The sequence below is a fragment of the Vulpes lagopus genome, chromosome 1 (genome assembly GCF_018345385.1).
Source record: "Vulpes lagopus strain Blue_001 chromosome 1, ASM1834538v1, whole genome shotgun sequence".
Taxonomy (NCBI): domain Eukaryota; kingdom Metazoa; phylum Chordata; class Mammalia; order Carnivora; family Canidae; genus Vulpes; species Vulpes lagopus.
The window spans coordinates 67,443,899-67,464,444 of NC_054824.1; the positions used below are offsets into that span (position 1 = coordinate 67,443,899).

Sequence of the window (20,546 nt, forward strand, 5' to 3'; positions counted from 1 at the left end):
ATGACCTGAGCAGAAGGCAGACACTTAACAAACTGAGCCACCCAGTTGCCCCTTGGTTTTCATTTCGAATGATTCTTTGTGACCAAAAGTTTAAGTACAAGTCTGCTCAAGAATGAGGTGAGAGACCAGACCTGCTGAGATCTCTCAGACCTCCTGCACCTGTCCAACCACTTAATGTCATGAAAAGGCATTAAGAATGATTTTGTTCCAAGCAAGGAAAGAAAATACATTACTACTGTACTAGGGCTCTCTGAGAAACAGAACCAAATTTCATATACATATATATTATATATGTATATGAAATTTGTCTATATGTATATACATATTTGTATATTTGTATATATATATATATATATATATATATATATATATATATATATATACAGGTATCCCTTGCTTTTCAAAAGCTTGTGCTACCACGCTTTGTTTTTATGAAACAACATTCATACCTGATTTTGCTAACTAAAGGAAATCTGAAGAGGACTGTCACTTTTACAGAAAAGAGGCTAAAAGTGAAAATAGCCTTCTGGTGTTTGATCTGCAACCAGCTGTTACAGAGGTGGCCAAACGGAGCAGTGAGAGTGGCGCCACCAAGCTCCTTCTCTGGGAACTACACTCAGCATCTCAGCATCAAGCCGCCATAGCTTTGAACCGTGAACATCCATGCTTTGTCTCGGTTTATTTGGTGCATCCATTAGCAAGATGTGTCCTAACATATCTGAAAAGCCTAAGAGAGGTTTATTTGGGGCCTGGGAACACTAAAAAACATTTCCATATAAGTTAATGGCAAGTGCTTCTTCACTTTACACCATTTCAACTTTTAAGTTTTCATAGGAACACTCTACTTTCTGTGTATATATGTACAGACACAGGCAGACAGAGATAGAGAGGTTTATTGTAAGGTATTGGGGTTTTGTGCTTTTAGAGGGGGTGGGGCTGACAAGTCCATAATGTAGGGCAGGCTGGCAATTTCAGCAAGAGTTGTAGTCTTGAGTTGGAAGGTCCTCCAGAGGCCGAATTCCTTTCTTTCTTGGAGTGGGGGTGGGAGCCTCAATCTTTTCTCTTAAGCCTTCAGCTGACTGGATGAGGCCCAACAACATTAAGGCAGGTAATCATTTTTACTCAAAGTCTCTTGATTTATATGTTAATCACATCTGAAGATTTTATTTGTTTGTGAGAGAGAGAGAGACACAGAGAGAGAGACTAAGCAGGGGGAGGGGCACAGGCAGAGGGAAAGAGACTCAAGCAGAGTCCCCACCAAGCCCAGAGCCATGGGGCTCCATCTCACAGCCCTGAGATCATGACCTGAGCTGAAGTCAAGAGTCAGACGCTTTACCCACTGAGCCCCCAGGTGCCCCAGATGTTAATCACATCTAAAAGATACCTACTTAGCAACTCTAGACTGATGTTTGACCAAACTACATATTGAGTTGAAAAAAAATTAAATATCATACCCAATACCCCAACTCTTTAGCTTTGAGTGTCTGTCAGGGATGGGATGTGAAACTCCCCAGAGTTAATAGTCCCAAAGAAGACAAAACTGGGGAACATGAAACAATCACAAAGAGTATGAAGCATCTAGCGTGGGATAAATTGCAAGGTTCTGAGCACAGCCTGATAAAGTACCCTCAAAAACAGTTGAGAAAGCCAGAGATACACTGGAAGGTCATGCCTAACTCTGAAACAAGCAAGCTTGCTCTCCTGTTAATTTTGCTCATTTTTAAATAAGAACATAAATCTTTAATAAAGTGGACCAGTAGAGCAGCATTAATAAAGCCTACATATAAGGAGAACACAGCTCTCAATAAAGAACACAGGTATGATAGGAATCCTCTCTCCCTGATCTGTGACTATTCATCAGTTTCAGCTTCTGGAAGTCTCCAGACTTAACACATTTTCCCAACTAGTCCTATAGTCAAGTTCCTAAGCTGCCAACCACTCTGGGATTTCAGAGGCTTGTTGTTCCACATAGATTCAAAAGGCCTTCCAGCTTCTGCCTGCCAAGGGCTTTGCTCCAAGAACTAAGCCATTTTTCTGCTGGTTTACCTTGAGAACAAAGCGGATCCAGAATGTAGTCATTCACTCATTCATTGATTCATTCATTGATTCATTCATTCATGACATTACCACAGGTAGAGGCTTTGGCTGCAAGAAGAGATAAGCACTATGCACAGGAACAAAGGAAAACAGGTTCACATGGTCAAAAATCCCACCTGGATAGATTTCAGTAACCAGACTGAGTTAGAGAAAGGGGCTAGATTTTATCAGAAGTCTCAATTTGGAGCCCGCCTTCCTAAAATTAAGGGAGGACCCAGGTGGGGCTGAAATTTATGGAATGATAGAAAGAAAAGAACACACAATTATAAAGATAATATGGCCAGGCACTTCCCATGCAAATAAGTCCTGGAAGGCTCCTTCCATTAGCTTCAGAAATCTACAGTGTTTATAGCTAAATAAAGATCAAGGAAGTAGTGGTATAGGTGCAAGGACTGAAACCTCGGGAGCTATAGTTTTAAAATTTAAACAACCAAGGTGGGCTGCCACTTGGGCTCAGTGGTTGGGTTGAGCGTCTGCCTTTCTGCCTGCAGCTCAGGGTGTGATCTCAGAGTTTCAAGATCAAGTCCCACATCGGGCTCCTGTGTGGGAGCCTGCTTCTCCCTCTGCCTAAGTCTCTGCCTCTTTCTCTGTGTCTCTCATGAATAAATAAATACATAAATCATAAATAAATAAATAAATAAATAAATAAATAAATAAATAAATAAATAACCAAGGTGCCTGGGTGGCTTAGTCAGTTAAGCATCTGCCTTTGGCTCAGGTCATGATCCCAGAGTCCTGGGATCAAGTCCTGGATCGGACTCCCTGCTCAGCAAGGACTCTGCTTCTCCCTCTGCCCCTCCGCCTGCTCAGACTGGAGCATCTGCCCTTCCCCCAGCCCCTCCTCACAAAAATAAATAAATAATATCTTTAAAAAATAAGAAATAAAACTTAAAGGACCAGAAGAATGTGGGCTAGAGGAGAATGCAAGAGAAGCCAGACAGAGTGCGTGGGGGCCATCCTGCAGTGCTCAGCTCAGCCCATCTCACGTATTCTGGACCCCCCAGTGGGCTCTACCTGGGGCGCTCTGGTGGGTGGTGCCCCAATCCCTGCCTCACCCAGTGGTAATAAGAATACCAACAACAACAACAATTAGTACTCTAACAGCTGACACTGGGCACTTTCTATATGCCCGGCACTATTTTAAGTACTTTATCCATAGCTACTCTAATTTTCCTAACAACTCTATGAAGCACCATTAGTTTCATCCCCACTTTCAAGATTAGAAAACTGAAGTAGAAACAGATGAAATCATCTGCCCAAGGCAAACAGAGAGAGAACAAGGATCTGAACCCAGACAGGCTGGCCCCAGAGGCAAAGCTCTTACCCACTAATAGCAGTAAAGCCAACAGTTACATGGTGATGACTTCTAAGTGTTCAGATGTATCAGCTCAACTAATTCTTACAGGTATTATTATTACTCCATTTTATAGATAAGGCAACCAATGCACAGAAAGGTCAAGGCACTCACCCAGGTTACACAGCTAGGAAGCTGCAAAAGAGGAATTTGAACCCAGGTGTTTCAATTCCAGAGCCACATTGTTGTGCACAGAGCAGAACCCCTGTGGTATGACTGGATTTAAGGGTAATCTTAGAGCAGCAGTTATGGCTTACATTTCTCTGCATTATGTGTAGTGCCAACACTGTAGAATTTGATAGGCACTCTGGAAGTGTTCAATGAGTCTTTATCTAAAATAACTCTTTCTGATAGGTATGACAATCATGCTCCAAGTTCATTATAGAAAATCTGGAAAATACAGAAAGGCTCCAAGAGGAAATGCAAAGTCATCCTCCCTACAGCAAGGATAACCACGGCTAACATTTTGTTATCTTTCCAGCCAGCATTACAAAATAGGGATCCCATTCTATGTTCTGTTTTGAAACCTTTTTTCCCACTTATCAATACATCACTAACACTTTCCCACGACCTTATATTTTCTTCGGCAACTTCCAGAGATAAATAATCTGTGATTGCTTAAGTGTCCTGATCGGGATGCTGCCAGCAAGGAGCCAGAATGTCCCCCACAAACAGCTTTCTCCCACCAACCCCCACCACCACCACCACCACCACATAAGCCCACCATAGACATTTGATCCTCTGTACCTCCCTGCCTCTCTGGAAAGTTCATGGCATTCTCTCTGTCTTACTCTTGGACTCAGGGTCTCCTCCACCTCTACCCAGGGTGTATCCCTATCCTTCTCAATCCTGTCCTCATGCCTCTATGATCCTGCTTTCCCCTCTCCAGGTCACTCTACACCTTTTTCATATCTTCCCTCAGCCACAATCAAACTTCCCCATCCTGTGCCCCATTCCCACAGAACTTGCTATAAACAATCCAACTCCACCAGCAAGCTGGCATTAGGCAATGTCTGTTGCAATGCACAGAGTGACAGGAAAGACAACAGCTGGAAGCTGCAGCGTGGGAGTCTGTCTCAGGGACACAGGTGCATTTTGAGCAGAGGCCTTCCAAGCCCAATGCCTTTACCTAAAAGAGATCTCTGGTGGTGTGATTTCAAGCTACCAGACAGGGCCTGTGAGAGCTCTTTTGGTGCAGGGAGTTCTTTTGATGTATTTTAAACTCCAACAGGGAACAGGGAGGCGGAGGCCTAATCCACCCTAAGGGTGGGGCGGCCTGGGCGCCTTGCCCCATTAGGACGGAATGAAAGGCTTTTGAAGGTGGTGGCTCAAGACAGGTGGCTTCTTGATTGTAGCCACAGTGTCTCAGCCAGGATGGGGGAAGAAGGGGGGCTGTGCAGACAGCTGGCAGGAGGGGGAAGCCTGGGTGGGGTGATCCAGGAGATGGGACTGCTTCCAGACCTGCTTGGCCTGACCTATGCTCTGTGACTTCAGGCAGGTGCCTGTGCTTCTCCAGCAATGATTCTAGTGTCATAATAGTACGTACGCTACCTACCTCACAGGTTTTGTGAGATGAGATAACTCCAGTAAAAGTGTTTTGCCAAGGGTGAAACCCCAAAGTCAGGTGTAGTTAGGCTTCTCTCTTTTTCTTCAAGGCGCAGACAGCAACTTCATTTTTTAAAAAGATTTTATTTATTTATTCATGAGAGACACACAGAGAGAGGCAGAGACATAGGCAGAGAGAGAAGCAGGCTCCGGATGCAGGACTCAATGCCAGGACCCCCGGATCACCACCTGAGCCGAAGGCAGACGCTCAACCACTGAGCCACCCAGGTGTCCCAGCAACTTCATTTTTTAGGCATTTTCTCCCTAGCTGCATTTCCTCCTACAGACAAGTCAGAGGATAGAACTTAGTGCTCAGAAAGCCACACCCGAGTCCCCTTAGCTCTGGGTTTCTGCAGCCCCCTATCTCCCTGCCCCCAGAGAGTGTGTGTGATTATTCATGTTTGTGCAGTGGGTGTTCGTGGGGGACTCACTGGTACATCTGGGTGTTGGTGTGGGCTCATGTTGCTGAGCGTGTGAAGATGTGCTATGGCTATGTGTAGGGCTTGCATAATGTGTTGTATTTAGTGTGGTGTGGGTAATGCATGCGTGTCGTTTGTGTGCAATGTGGCTTTTTCTTTTTCGTCAGAGGCTTAGGCGTACGTTGTGGGTCTGGTGCAGCGTGGAAGGTACGCGTGTCACCTGTGTGAGGAGCGACTGTGCGTTGTGGATGTGAGTGATCGGAGTAATCTCTACAAAACACACGGGGTTTGCAGCGGCGGCTGTGCAGGCGGCGCACCAGTGCGTGTGCTGCACGTGCCGCGTCGGGGGCCTGGGTCCTCGGCGAGCGGGGCGCGCGCGGCGAGCGCCGGGCCAAGCAGACGCCCGCAGCTGCGGTCTGCGCATGCCCCGAGGGCCGCGAGCTGCGGACTTGGCTCGGCGTGGGGGAGGTGCGTCCTTTGCGGGGTCGCGCGCGGAGGGGTGGGCCGGCGCTGTCTGTGCCGGGAGTGCGCGCAGCTCGGGTGCGGTGCGTGGTAGGAAACGGGGACCTCGGCGGAGGGGCCGGGGGCGGGGCCGGGCTCCCACGGCCGGGACGCTCCGGGCCGACTTCACGCCGCCGCGGCCGCGCTCCCGGGAGGCCCGCAGGGGATTCTGGGAGGCGGGGCCGCGCCCGCCGCAGGGGCCGCCGGGAAGCGGCGGGGGCGGGGGCGCTGCGAGTGCGCGCGGCTGGGCGCTCGTCTCGGCACCTGCCGGGCACGGGCGCGGGCGCGGGTGCAGCCCCGGGTGTTTAACATCCCCCCGCGCGTGCACCCTTGCTGACGGCTGGCGGTCGGGCGCGGTGCCCCCTGCTTGCGTGTCCCGGGTTAGTTCTCAGGCCCCCTACCGAGGGGAGCAGCCCCACCGCACAGGTGAATGACCTGAAGCTCCGAGAGGGGAGACCCTGGCGCACTCGAGTCCCTCCCGCCCCAGCTCGCTGCGAGTGATCTTAAAGCGAGAAGAACGCCATAGGGAAGTGGGACTCTGGACAGCGAGCGTGACCCTGAGTGTCTCCAAAAACCTGTCGCGAGGTGCTTGCCAAAACCTCTCCTAAGACCTTCCAGAATTTCTAGTCCAGGATGGAAAGGGAGTCTGGGTTTAGGCCCATCAAGCAAAGCAGGAAGCACGAAGATGTTGGATAAGCTCGTAGGGTAAAATATGATACTTCCCAGAGTGGATGTAGTCCAGGAATAAGGAAGCTGATTGTCCAGAATTAGGTTTGCAACCCATTGTGGAGTGAAGAATCAACATCTCTTCTTAAACTCCGCATGGTCAGGGCGCTGGGTGGCTCAGCGGCTGAGCCTCTGCCTTCCGCTCAGGGCGTGATCCTGGGGTCCCGGGATCGAGTCCCACATCGGGCTCCCCGCAGGGAGCCTGCTTCTCCCTCTGCCAGTGTCTCATGAATAAATAATTAAATAACAAAAAAATCTTAAACTCCACATGGTTATAGCTCACATCTGCTTCTGGTGGACCTACTTCCTCCTCCACCTTCTCCTCCCCCCCCCCCCCCACATCGTTCCTCATTCCTTGCTCTTCTTCCATAGTATCCTGTGTATTTAGTCTATTAAGTTGAATCATATGAAATTGCCCTTATGGAGATCAAAACTTGCAATTTTGTGTGTTCGACCTAATAATATATTTTGGAAAGTTCTTTTCTATTTTACAACATGCGGGGAATTGTTCGCATTTGATTAGAGTTGCAGGAATCCTGAGATTCTCACAGATTGCAGCAGCTTGAATTTAGGTATTAGGACTAGAAACGTGGCCTCTAATGGACTGGAGCCAGCTGGTACTGGCTCCTCAGGTGATTGTTAAATATTCAGGAATTCTGCAAGCCAATTGTTAAACCATTGGTAGCTTGAAATTGGTCGTGTAGAGAGTGTGTACACCATGGAAATTGCCTTCCCTCCCCATCCTTCTGGGATCCAGTTTACCAACACACTATTGGCTGTCTGGCTTATCTTGGGCCAAGTGAAGTCACAGTGAAATCCACTTCCCCAGGACCAGATAGATCCTCCAATTGAAATCAAGACTGTGGGAAGAGTGGAATGGATGCTGGGGAAACAGCCAATAAACTCAGTGGTTGTGGAAGAAAACAGAAAACTTGAGGATGAGCTGTCACAGTTCCTAATTATAGTTCACTTTAGTTAATATTTATCAAGCATTTATCATGTGCCAAGCACTGTTTGACACACTTTATTTGTGTTAACTCATTTGATCCCCACAATGACTTTATGAAGTGGATATCATTAATATCTCTATTTTACAAACTGAGGTTCACAGAGGCTAAGCAACTTGGCCAAGGTTATATACATAGCAGTAGAGCTTGGCTTTGACCCTAGGCTGTTTAGGACATATCCTCTGTGTTATATCTGCTAAATTATGCTGCAGTAAGACTTCCCAAATCTCATTGTCTTCCAATAATAAAGGTTTATTCTTGCTCATGTTCCATGTTGGCTGTGTGTCAGCTCTGGTTCTAGGACCCAGGCTGAAGGAGCAGCCCTATTCTGGCCCTTCCCCAGAGAAAAGAACAATTCTAGTAAGTGATGATTCTTAAGGTTCAAATAACATGTAGCATACATTACTTCTTGTCACATTCCATTGGTCAGGACACATCATATGGCCAAGCCTGGCTCAATGGGGAAAGAAAAATAGATTTCCCTCCCTCTCACGCATTGCAAGTCACATGGCAGCATTCTCAGCAGTGAATAATTGGGAGCTATTTAAGGTTAGGTTCCCCAGAAGTAGACTCTGAGTCAAGGGTTTGTGGATAAGTGATTTACTAAGGAAGTGTTCCTGGGAGAATCCAGAAAAGGAGTAGGTGAACAGAACAGGGAATGAGACAAAGCTAAGTAAGGGTATAATATCAAGCAAAGTCCTGGGCTGAGCCTCACCCTGTAGGGGATTCTGGAGTGTTAATTATACCTCAGAGTCTACCCAGCTCAAGGCAAGGGAGCTAGGCTTTCTTATTTCCACAGCTGTCAGTCATTGGCTAAGGGCTGCTCCAGGAGAGCATAAGCAGTGGAACAGCTTTGGCTTTCCGAACCTGGGTGAAGCAACTCCAGTAGCCCTGGAGCAGTCCTTAAAAAGAAGCATACATGGGTGGATCTTAGAAACAAGATCACACAGAAATTAGGAGGAAGACCAGAACCCGAAAAGAGATCTGAGAAGATCTGGGCAGAGCACCAGTAATGTCTGCTAAAGAAACATTAATGCCAAAATATAAAATAAATAAATAAAATAAATAAATAAAAAGAAACATTAATGCTACCTGCCACACTGCCTCTACTTTACACTGTTTTATTTTTACATCAAAGGCACGACATTGTTTCTCCTATGTTTAGTGGCATGCCTTTGACGCCAGGCAGAGAGGGTCCACAGTTTGCTTTGATTGGAACAATAGGCAATGGATAGTCATTACTGATTTTTCATAAGCCACAGGTTTCTAACACTGAAATCTTTCTAGAGTGAAGAAAAATGTGTGCAGTACTGCAAAGCTATTCTGGTAGTAATCACTCAGAGTTAGCACAACCATAGGTTAAGAGCTTAGTGTCCAAATAAGATTGCCCTACTCAGACCCCAGCTGCCCTTTCAAAGGGTCCCCAGGCCATCCTCACTTCTGACCAGTTGGCTACAAAATCAGAGGTTCCCATGACCTTCCCTCAGGTTCCATAATTTGCTGTAATGATTTATAGAACTCAAAAAAGGGCTATACTTAATAACAGTTTTTTTTTTTATAAAGTATGCAAATCAGAACTAGCCAAATAGACACATAGTTGAGGTCTGGGAGGGTCCCAAAACATAGACTATCCATGCCCCATCCCTGTAGAATCAAGATGTGCCACTTTCCCAGCACATTGATGCATTTACCAGCTAGGTGGCTCACCCAAGTTTAGGGTGTCCACAGTTTTTGTTGGGATTTCATTATATGCACATCACTGATTGAACTGAGTCTGCAGTCCCCTCCCCCCTGAGAGGGAGTTGGGCTGATACCATGTGGCTCAAATACCCAACCCTCTAATCACATGGTTAGTCTTTCTGGTGTGACCAGCCCCCATCCTGAGTCACTCATTAACATAAACTCAGATGTGGTCTAAGGACCCCACCATGATTAGCAAAGATGCTCTGCTAGGAAAATTAGGAAGTGTTTAGAAGCTCCCTTCCAGGAACCTAGGACAAAGACAATTTTTTTTTAATTATGTAACATGTGTCATCAGTTTAAAGATTCCTATTAAACCCCAAACAGGGCAGCCTGGGTGGCTCAACGGTTTAGCGCCACCTTCAGCCCAGGGCATGATCCTGGAGACCCAGGATCGAGTCCTGCATCGGGCTCCCAGCATGGAGCCTGCTTCTCTCTCTGCTCCCTCCCTCTCTCTCATTAATAAATAAATAAAATCTTTTAAAACAAAATAAATAAACTCCAAACAGAATTTTTTTACACTTATTTTTTAGTAATCTCTACAGACAAGGTGGTGCTTGAACTCACGACTCCAAGATCAAGAGTTGCATGCTCTTCCAGTTGAGCCAGCCAGGTGTCCCAAGTAGATTTTTTTTTTAATTCCACAGGTAGGCATAGATGTAAGAGCAAATGCAGTACACCAAAGACAAAGAAAAAATCTTAAGTGCAGCCGGGGAGATAAGACAGATAACTTACAAAGGTACTAAAATAGATTGTCAGCAGACTTATCTTCAGCAGCAATGGAGGCTGGAAGATAATGGAATGATATCTCCAAGAGAATTTTTTTTTTAAGATTTTTATTTATTCATGAGAGACACACACACACAGAGAGGTAGAGACACAGGCATAGGGAGAAGCAGGCTCCCTTTAGGGAGCCCAATGTGGGACTCGATCCCAGGACCCCAGGGATCATGCTCTGAGCCAAAGACTGATGCCCAACCACTGAGCCACCCAGACGTCCCTGCAAGGGAATTCTAAGGCAGGTTGCTCCTAAAATAATTACAGGATACTATAGTAATACGTATGTCATCATGAGGGAAAGTTAATGTGTTATTGAATGTTATCATCCATTTAAAAACCAAAACGTCGGGATCCCTGGGTGGCGCAGCGGTTTGGCGCCTGCCTTTGGCCCAGGGCGCGATCCTGGAGACCCGGGATCGAATCCCACATCGGGCTCCCGGTGCATGGAGCCTGCTTCTCCCTCTGCCTGTGTCTCTGCCTCTCTCTCTCTCTCTGTGACTATCATAAAAAAAAAAAAACAAAACAAAACGTCACCTGGGTGGCTCAGTCAGTTGAACATCTGACTCTTGGTTTCGGCTCAAGTCATGACCTCATGGGTTGTGAGATCATGCCCCATTGGGGGGGGGGGGTCCATGCTCAGCAGGGAGTCTGCTTAAAGATTCTGTCCCTCTGCCTCTCCCCAACCATCGCACATGAGCTGCCTTTCTCTCTTTCTAAAATAAATAAATCTTAAAAAATATATAACTAAAACCGAAACAGAGGCACCTGGCTGGCTCAGTTCATGGAGGATGTGACTCTTGATCTCGGGGTTGTGAGCTCAAGCTCCACATTGGGTATAGAGATTACTTAAAAATAAAATCTTTAAAAAATTTTAAAAATAAAACCCAAAACATTATTTTAATAATTTCAGACAGAACTCATTCCAAAGTATATCACCCCATCCTTCACTTCTTAACAGAAGGTTCAGATTCAACATTAGTGTGCTCTTAGACTCCTAGGAGTTACTGAGGTCTGCTAGTTTGCGCCTGCACTAAATGGCCCTACACAGCTGTGCTTTATACTTCTCTACGCTTTTTATAAGTCTGTGTCACTACAACGGTTTTGTTGAGCCTTTTAGTTGCTGCACTGAAAATGCATTTGTTTGAATACGGGTCAGGGGCTTTCTCTATCTTCTTAATGTCTATAGCTCACTCTATGGCACTGTGTGACAAAGCATTCCAAAAATGGGCACCACAACATAGCACATGTGACATGTTCTCCTTAAAGCGTAATGTTGTCATCCCACCCATTGTGTATGCTCTCTCCCCTTGAATCTGAGTGCGTCTATGATGCAGGGTGACTTACAAGGTCGTAAAAGATGATACCGCTGCCACTCAGTTGTCTAAGAGTGCTGGTCCTTGTACCCTAACCACCATGCCGCAAGGAAGGGGCAAACACACAGGGCGCCACGTATGGGTGTGTGGCAGGCAGCTGAGCCCCATTCAACAGCCAGCACCAATCTCCACCTGAATGAGCGAGTGAGCCCTCAGGTGATCCCAGTCCCAGCTGATGCCAAGGGGAGTGGAAACAAGTCGTCCCTGCCGAACCCAGGCCCAATTATGGATTCACGAGCAAGATAAATAATGGTTGTTTTAAGCCTCTCAGTTTGGACTGGTGGTCACAGCGATAGATAACTGTGATTACTTTTTATTCACTGCTTAAGAGCTGCTCCAAGCGTTGGTTGGAGCTCTCTGGGAGCCTTACCCCAAAGGCGTCCTTTGCCGATTGTCAGGAAGTTCAGACGTTAGAAGTTATTTCCTCCTGCTCTAGACAAAGCTTCTTTGGTTTCAAGAAAGAAGGAACCCATTCAGTTTACCTCAGGAAAAGGGGGTTTTAATGAAAGGATACAGCAGGCTCATGGGAATCCAAGAACAGGAACTGCACAGCTCGGCCTTGTGGAAACTGCGACTGCCATATATAGGTATCTGTGGTTTCTCCACCACCCTGCACACAAACTCTACTCTTTTCTCATTCCGTAGGCTTGGTTTATTTACTCATCAGTTCAGAAATGTTTCATCACCTCTTCCCACTTCCTAGCCCCTATCTACACCACAAGCTTTGTAATTCAGGTGCTGTGACTGATTCAGCGGCCATTCTTGGAATTCTCAGTTCCCAGTTCTTGAAAAGGCGTCTGATTGAAGTAGCTCCCTTTACTCAGCAAGGTCCCACAAAGTATAAGCAGCTGGGCTCATCGCGGCTGAGCTGACCTTGGTCGGGTGTGTGTCTTGAAGCAATCAGCTGAGATCCTGGAGGGCAGGTTTTCAGGGAAGTCCCACCCTCCCAGGGCTGTGGGTGGGGCATGCGGTGCATGACTCTCTAGAACACCTCCTCAATAAGGCTGTTCACTCATCCCGGCCAGAAGATGAAGGCTGAGACTGGGCACAAGCATAAGCTCCAGACGAGAGCAGCACATAATCAGGAGCTGCCCGCCCAGACGTCCCCCCGTTGACAGAGCTCTCCTGCTCCGATGATTACCTTGGAGTAATGGGGTGGTGGCCTTCGTGTCACTGATCGCATCTCCTCGTTTCAATTCCACTGACCTCTCCAGCGTCACCTCCACCTGCCTGCCCTGCCTTTCTCTTATGTCATTTCTTCTCAACACAGGCATTTTTGAGTTTCTGTTTTATTTTATTTTATTTATTTATTCATGAGAGACACACACACACAGAGAGGCAGAGACACAGGCAGAGGGAGAAGCAGGCTCCATGCAGGGAGCCCGAAGTGGGTCTCGATCCCGGATCTCCAGGATCACGCCCTGGGCTGAAGGCAGGTGCTAAACCGCTGAGCCACCCAGGGATCCCCATTTTTTAGTTTCTAAAGCCAACTTTTGCCCTTGTGATATCTATCTTTTACACAGTGAGGCCCCCAACACTCCACCCTGTTATCTGCAGCCTGCGGAATGAGGCCAAGAGGGGAGCTTTAGGAACATTTCCATTGGGTGGAGGGTCCACCAGGAAAAGAATACTTTTGTCCTGTTGTTGATAGCTGTCCAGTGCTACACTCAGGAGCTTTAATGATGAGAATTCCTACAATATTTAACATTGAGGAAAAGCAGTAACAGGATTTTTTCCTGTAGATAAACAGTGTGATATAACCGTTGGCATATAGGAACGCTTCATGAGATTTCTTCACCTATTTGTCATTTATTTATTCTTCAAATAAAGAAAAAAAAAAAACAATTATAACTGTTGACCAAAAAAAAAAGGAACCGCCAGCCCAGGGGAGGATCAGGAACGAGGGAAGGAGGAAGAGGAACTGTGTCTGGGAGCAGATGATGGGAGCTGCCAGCGTTGGTAGTCTGCAAGTGGCATTTCCCCCCTTGAAGGCTCTGTGGCCTCCTATATACAGAGTCTCTGGAGTCGAGCAGACTTCGTTCAAATCCCACGTCAGCTCATTTAAAACCTGTCAGACTTCAGGCAAATTACCCTTATCCTCTCTAAGCCTTGATTTCTTCATCTGTAAAATGGGGATAATCGTACCAGCCTTGCAGGGCAAGGGTGGGGATTAAATTACATCTGTTAAGTATTTAACACAGGGTCTGGCTTATCACAGCTGCTCACTAAACGTGTTCTTCCTTTCTTCCTCCCTGTTGGAGTTGGAGTTCCCCTTCCAGTTTGTGAAATGTGCTGGGACAAAGATCCTGTGACTGGCGTCAAAAGGCTTCTCACCTCCATTACTCACCTCCCTCAAAGGAGTTCCCTGCCTCAGGGCTTAACACCTTGCAAAGGTGAAACAGGCCTGCATGGGTCTGGAGATGCCCCCCACCCCCTATCGGGCTACCAGCCTCACTGTTTTTTTGATGCCTAAAAGTCTGCAGAACAATTAGGCTGCAAATGGTTTGGAGTCATAACCAAAAACCATGCAGGGTAGAAATCAATGAATAGAAATTTATGATGCACAACACTGAAGCAGGGCTTTTGGGTGAGCCCCTCTCATTTTCAGCACTCAGTGAAATTATGAAACCATGGGGCAGATCTCTGTCCCCTGAAGCCCCGTGGTCCTCAGGAAGTGCAGCAGCATCTCTATACAGCAGCTGAATGTCAAACATCGCACATCAAATGCTGGCGCTGAGTGGTGGAGAGCAGCCCCGGATTGGGAGTCCCATGCCTGGGGTCCATTCCCAGCCCCGCTGATCAGCTGTGTGACCTTAGACAAGCCATTCACTCTCCAAGCCTCCGTCTCCACACCTACCAGATAGAACATTGGACTAGGTGATTTCCAAGAAGCCTCAAACTCAAGGAGGGAAGGGGTATCTTAGCCATTAAAAAAAACCCTTACAGGGGCACTTGGGTGGCTCAGTGGTGGAGCATCTGCCTTTGGCTCAGGGCGTGATCCCAGGGTCCTGGGATCGAGTCCTACATCAGGTTCCCCACAGGGAGCCTGCCTCTCCTCTGCCTATGTCTCTGTCTCTCTCTGTGTGTCTCATGAATAAATAAATAAAATCTTTAAAAATAAAAAATAAGGGACGACTGGGTGGCTCCGCAGTTGCGTGTCTGCCTTGGGCTCAGGGTGTGATCCCCGGGTCCTGGGATCGAGCCCCACACCAGGCTCCCTGCTCAGCAGGGAGTCTGCTTCTCCTTCTCCCTCTTCCCCTCCTCCCTGCTTGTGTTCTCTCTCTCTTTCTCTCTCTCCCTCAAATAAATAAAATATTAAAAAAAGAAGAAGCACAGCTCCATTAATCATGTTGACCTCTGGGGTTCTCCAGGTCAGAATCCACGGATTTCTGGACTGGCAAAAGAGGAGCAGATACCAGTTTGTATGACAAAGGCACATTTGCTTTCCTTCAACTAACAAGTTCCCTTTATCAATGGATTTGGAAAGGGCAAGGGGGCTCCTTGCAAGACAATAATCTTGAAAGCCAGGCTTGGGAGACTTTTTTCCTAAAGATTTTATTTATTCATGAGAGACACCCAGAGAGAGGCAGAGGCACAGGCAGAGGGAGAAACAGGCTCCATGCAGGGAGCCCCATGCAGGACTGGATCCACAGACCTCCGGATCACACACCAGGCCGAAGGCAGGCACCCAACGGCTGAGCCACCCAGGGGTCCCCAGAATGGGCATTTTAAACCAGTACCCAAGTACTGGTTCTTGTCAGAGAAACTCAGGAACCCCTGGCAGAGAGAGTGTGTCTGCCCCTGGAACTCCAGTGCATTGTGGGGGGAGGAGAAGCAAAGGGGCTGGAGAAGCAGTGGGTTTCCTGTGTGCCTGCTGACCCTTTCCCAAGGGGGCATGGGGCAGGGTGGGGGGGGGGGGGGGGAAAGGAGGGAAGAAGTGCCCCTGTTAATGAGGAGACTGAATATATATCTGTTAGGTGCTGTTTAAATGGAAACAGACCAAGGTGCCTAACTGGCAAGGTGTCCCCTCCCTTGCTGGCTGCCCCCCATTGCCTGAGGTGGGGCTCCTGAGGCCGATTAAATCAGTAACAACAAAAAAAGAAACACATCTGAGTGTTTGCACATCTGAGTGTCCCATCAGTGAATCCTTGTGCTTGTTAACAACACATCACATCGTCGAAGTGTCACATCGATGTCATCAAGAAGTCTTCTCCGGACAGTCTCTCAGGCTTTCAGCCTGCGGATCTGGGGTCCCTTGGGCACTAAGCCAGGTTTGGGCCCCTTTACCTCCGGGAAGCTGCCCTTGGTCCTCAGAGCAGGAACCAGAATGCACTCTTCCAGTCTGGCTGGGAAACAGTTTGGGGTGCAGGAGGCTGGGATAAATCTTTCCTCAGTGACAGCACAGCCACCAAATTAAAGGCTGAGCCCACGCAGATGGATTTTGAAATTCCCAGATCATTGTGCTCCTCTGGCCTTGGCATTCTGGGTTTCCCCGCTGGTCATACCACTCCTGGACTGAATGGTTCGTGTCCCTGAGGCTCTGCACAATGCGAAGGGGGTTTCCTTTTTTTCTTTTTGTTTTTTCTAGTCGCTTCTCACTCTACTCTGGTTCAGATGCAAAACTCTGAAATTCGGGACATCAAATCTGTTTGATTACTAATTATGAAAATAATAACTATGATAAATTCAAATTTGAATCGTTTATACCGCTTTTAAGGGTTTTATAAAGATATTTATTTATTTATTTATTTATTCATGAGAGAAACAGAGAGAGAGGCAGAGACATAGGCAGAAGGAGAAGCAGGCTCCTTGCAGGAGCCCAATGCAGGACTCGATCCCGAGACTCCAGGATCATGAAGGCAGGTGCTCAACCTCTAGCCACCCAGGTCCCCCCCCCCATTTTTAAGTTTTAAAAAACTGTGGTAAAATAAATGTAACATAAAATTTACTGTTTGAGGCACTTAAGTGTACGATTCAGTGACATTTAGTACATTCACGGTGTGCAACCATCACCTCTACCTAGTTCCAGAACATTTTCATCATTTCAGAAGGACACCCTGTACCCATTAAGTAGGCACTCTTGGGACACCTGAGTGGCTCAGTGATTGAGCGTCTGCCTTTGGCTCAGGGCGTGATCCTGGGGACCTGGGATCGAATCCCGCATCGGGTTCCCTGCATGGAGCCTGCTTCTCCCTCTGCCTGTGTCTCTGCCTCCCTCTGTGTCTCTCCTGAATAAATAAATAAAATCTTAAAAAAAAAAAAAAAAGCAGACACTCTACACTTCCCCCCCCCCCCCGCCCCAGCCACTGGCAACCATTAATCTTTCTTTCTCTGTGTATTTGCTTATTGTGGATATTTCACATAAGTGGAATTATATAATATGTGGCCTTTAGTGTCTGGCTTCTTTCACTGAGCATGATATGTGGGGTTTTTTTCCCCAGGATTTTTGCATTTATTTGAGAGAGAGAGAGATCAGGAGTGCACATGCTTGTGTGTCATGAGTGGGGGGTGAGGCAGAAGGAGAGAATCTTCAAGCAGACTCCCTGCTGAGCACATACCCTGAGATCATAAACTGAGCCAAACCAAGAGTCAGACACTCAACTGACTGAGCTACTCAGGTGCCTCAGAGCATAGTGTTTTTGAGGTTCATCCATGTCATGTATCAGTACTTTGGTAATTTTTAAGATTGAATAGTATTCTGTTGTATCGCTATTCCATATTTTGTGTATCCATTCATCAGTGGACATCCTTTATACTTTATTTCTTTTAAGGCTTTACCTATTTGAGAGGGACACAGAGAGAGAAAACACAGGCAGGGGGAGGGGCAGAGGAAGAGGAAGAAGCAGACTCCCCGCTGAGCAGGAAGCCTGACGTGGGGCTTGATCCCCAGACCCCAGGAACATGACCCAAGCTGAAGGCAGACACTCAACTAACTGAGCCACCCAGGCACTCCCAACCTTTATACTTTTAAAGTGCTTTTTAAAAAATATTTTATTTATTTATTCATGAGAGATACACAGAGATTGGCAGCCGGACGTGGGACTCAATCCCAGGACTCCAGGATCATGCCCTGGGCCGAAGGCAGCGCTAAACCACTGAGCCACCCGGGCTGCCCTTAAAGTGCTTTTATATACATTATGTCACTTGATCCTTACAAGAACTCTGGGAGGTAGTCAGGGCAGGTACTATTCATTATTATTATGATTCTCCCCATTTTGCAGATAAGGACGCTGAGGCTTATAAAGTGAAATTACCCACCCAAGATCCCATAGCTGGTTGTCAGCAGACCCAGAATCAGAATCCAGGTCTCTCCAGTTTGGATTACCACAATCTTTGCTGGGCAGTTTGCTTTATCATGTCTAGTAGATTATAAGATTCTGAGAAGACAAGTGTCTCACTGTGGCAAGGCAGTTTAGGACCAGTGAGGGTCCAACCCTTGATCAGGACTACTTGTAGGCCTAATTTTGTCCATTGTCCAAGTCTGATACCGCCTACAAGGTCTGATCTTACCAGGCCTCTGCTCAGAGGAGGTTCTTCTTGAGGACCCCTGTTCTATCTGCCTGAAACATCCTGGATGCCATAAAGAGCCTAGAGCCCAGGAAGGGCAAGGGACTGGGTGTTGGTACCCTATGCTCCCAGCACCAAGCCTAGCAGTCAGAGTTCCTTAAATGTTTGCCAACTAAGATATTTAAAGGACCCAAAGGTGCAAGGTGCTCTGATTCTCTCTCTCTCTCTCTTTCTTTCTCTCTCTCTTTCTTTCTCTCCCCACCCCCCCAACCTCCAGCAACATGTCCATGGTAGCAATCTCCCACCATCCAGAGCAAACCCTTGCTTTGTGACTTGGAGTGAATAGCAAGCAATTAGAAAACTCTAGCCCCTTAGCACAAGTCAGCAGGACCTTGGGGAGGAAAATCCCACTCTACAGCAATGAGGGTTCCGTTCCTGCTAAAATAACAACAAAACCACATAATGAAAAGTTTGGAAAACTGAACAAAACAACAAAAATGACTCATAATCTTACTACCCTAACACAACTGTTATTTTGAAGAACTCTCTTCCACTAGATACCCTTCCTCTCTCCCTCCCTCCCTTCCTCACTTCCTTCCTAAATTCCTTTCGTCATGAAAATAATAGAAAAATATTATCATGTTTAAAAATTACCTATTATATCATGACAACCACTGTGAACATTTTGCACATTTCCTTCCAGTTTATTTCAACCTTGTTTCCATAATTGAGATTATACAGAATTCACAATTCTCTTAGCAAATATGTATTTTCTTTTGTCACAGATTTTTCTTCTTTTTTTTTCAGTTTTTTTCTAATAATAAAACAAGATGTGTTTATTATAGAAATTTGTGAGGAAAATTACAAAAAAAAAAAAAAGGAAGGAAATAAAAATTACCCAGACTGTTTCTTCTATGGATGGAAAAATTTTTATTTTATTTTTTTTAAAGATTTTATTTATTTATTTATGATAGTCACACAGAGAGAGAGAGAGAGAGAGAGAGGCAGAGACACAGGCAGAGGGAGAGGCAGGCTCCATGCACCGGGAGCCCGACGTGGGATTCGATCCCGGGTCTCCAGGATCGCGCCCTGGGCCAAAGGCAGGCGCTAAACCGCTGCACCACCCAGGGATCCCTATGGATGGAAAAATTTTTTAAAGATTTTATTAATTTATTCACGAGAGATACACAGAGAGAGGCAGAGACACAGGCAGAGGGAGAAGGCTCCTTGCAAGGAGCCCGATGCAGGACTCTATCCCAGGACCGGGGATCACGCCCTGAAGCAAAGGCAGACGCTCAACCGCTGAGCCACCCAGGCATCCCTACAGATGGAAATTTTAACCTGCATTTATTTTACCACCCATTTATAACCCTACTGAAAATAATAACTTTGGGGGTTTTCTTTAGCTTTTTTCCCACCTATCCTACAAACTTTTTTTCCACGTTACCTTATAGTCTTTATAATGTATTTTAATTTTTAACAGGTCACATATTTAGATAGTACAATATTCAAAAGATTCAAAGGCAGGGGTGCCTGGTTGTCTCAGTGGGTTGAGTGTCCAGCTCTTGGTTTCAGCTCAGGTCATGACCTCAAGGTGATTAGATCAGGCCCTACTACAGGGGCTCAGCAGAGAGCCTATTTGAGATTCTCTCCTTCTTCCCTCTCTCCATCTGCCCCTCCTCCTCTGCCCCCTCCCCCCAGTAGTGCATGCATGCATGCTTTCTCTCAAATAAATTAATAAAATCTTTATAAAAAAAGATTTGAAGACTAATCAGTGGAAAGATCTCTTCCCATCTTGTTCCTCACTTGCCTATTTTCCCTGCCATGGTGCTCGCTGTTACCTGTTTCCTATGACTCCTGTCTGAGGACCCTTCTATGTATATTGAAAAAATATGTGTATATATATATATATATAAAAGATTTTATTTATTTAATCATGAGAGACACAGAGAGGCAGAGACATAGGCAGAGGGAGAAGCAGGCTCCCTGTGGGGAGCCCGATGTGGGACTCCAACCCAGGACCCCGGGATCACACCCTGAGCCGAAGGCAGACCCTCAACCACTGAGCCACCCAGGTGCCTCCCAAAATATGTATATTTAAATGCATTCCTTCCCCATCACTCCAGCTTTTACACTAAATAAACTACTAAACTCTTTCTCAGCTTCCTACACCTTTCTCAGGTCTTCCTATTTATATCCAGAGAAAGCTCTTCAGGGCACCTGGCTGGCTCAGTCAGTAGAGCATGCAACCCTTGATTTCAGGGCTGTGAATTCGAGACCCACTCTGGGTGTAGAGCTTACTTAAAAATTAAATAAGAAAATAGAGTCAGCCTCTTTATTCTTTTTTTTTTTTTTCTTTTTCCCACACTGCATAGGATTGTGCTACATATGGGCTTAACACAGTGTATCAAGTAGGTGATGAACATTTAAGTTGTGG

At 46.5% G+C, this 20,546-nt stretch overlaps 1 protein-coding gene across 1 annotated transcript; it reads right to left on the bottom strand.

Moving 5' to 3' along the window:
* Positions 1-5,180: 5,180 nt before the first annotated feature.
* On the bottom strand, positions 5,181-12,876 carry LOC121486834 (atherin-like). The gene is made up of 3 exons (XM_041748190.1): positions 12,744-12,876; positions 5,793-6,339; positions 5,181-5,336 (listed from the first exon to the last, which is right to left on the bottom strand). The coding sequence occupies exons 1-3, from the start codon at positions 12,874-12,876 to the stop codon at positions 5,321-5,323; spliced, it is 696 nt and encodes a 231-aa protein (XP_041604124.1). The 3' UTR covers positions 5,181-5,320.
* Positions 12,877-20,546: the final 7,670 nt, after the last annotated feature.

What these genes read in the sequence shown, in the direction of transcription:
- LOC121486834 (XM_041748190.1), bottom strand. Translation starts at nt 12,876, where the DNA reads ATGCCTGTGTTGAGAAGAAATGACATAAGAGAAAGGCAGGGCAGGCAG. An exon ending in CACCACCCCATTACTCCAAG is followed by an intron (nt 6,340 to 12,743) that starts GTAATCATCGGA and finishes ACACGCAAGCAG; the next exon opens with GGGGCACCGCGCCCGACCGC.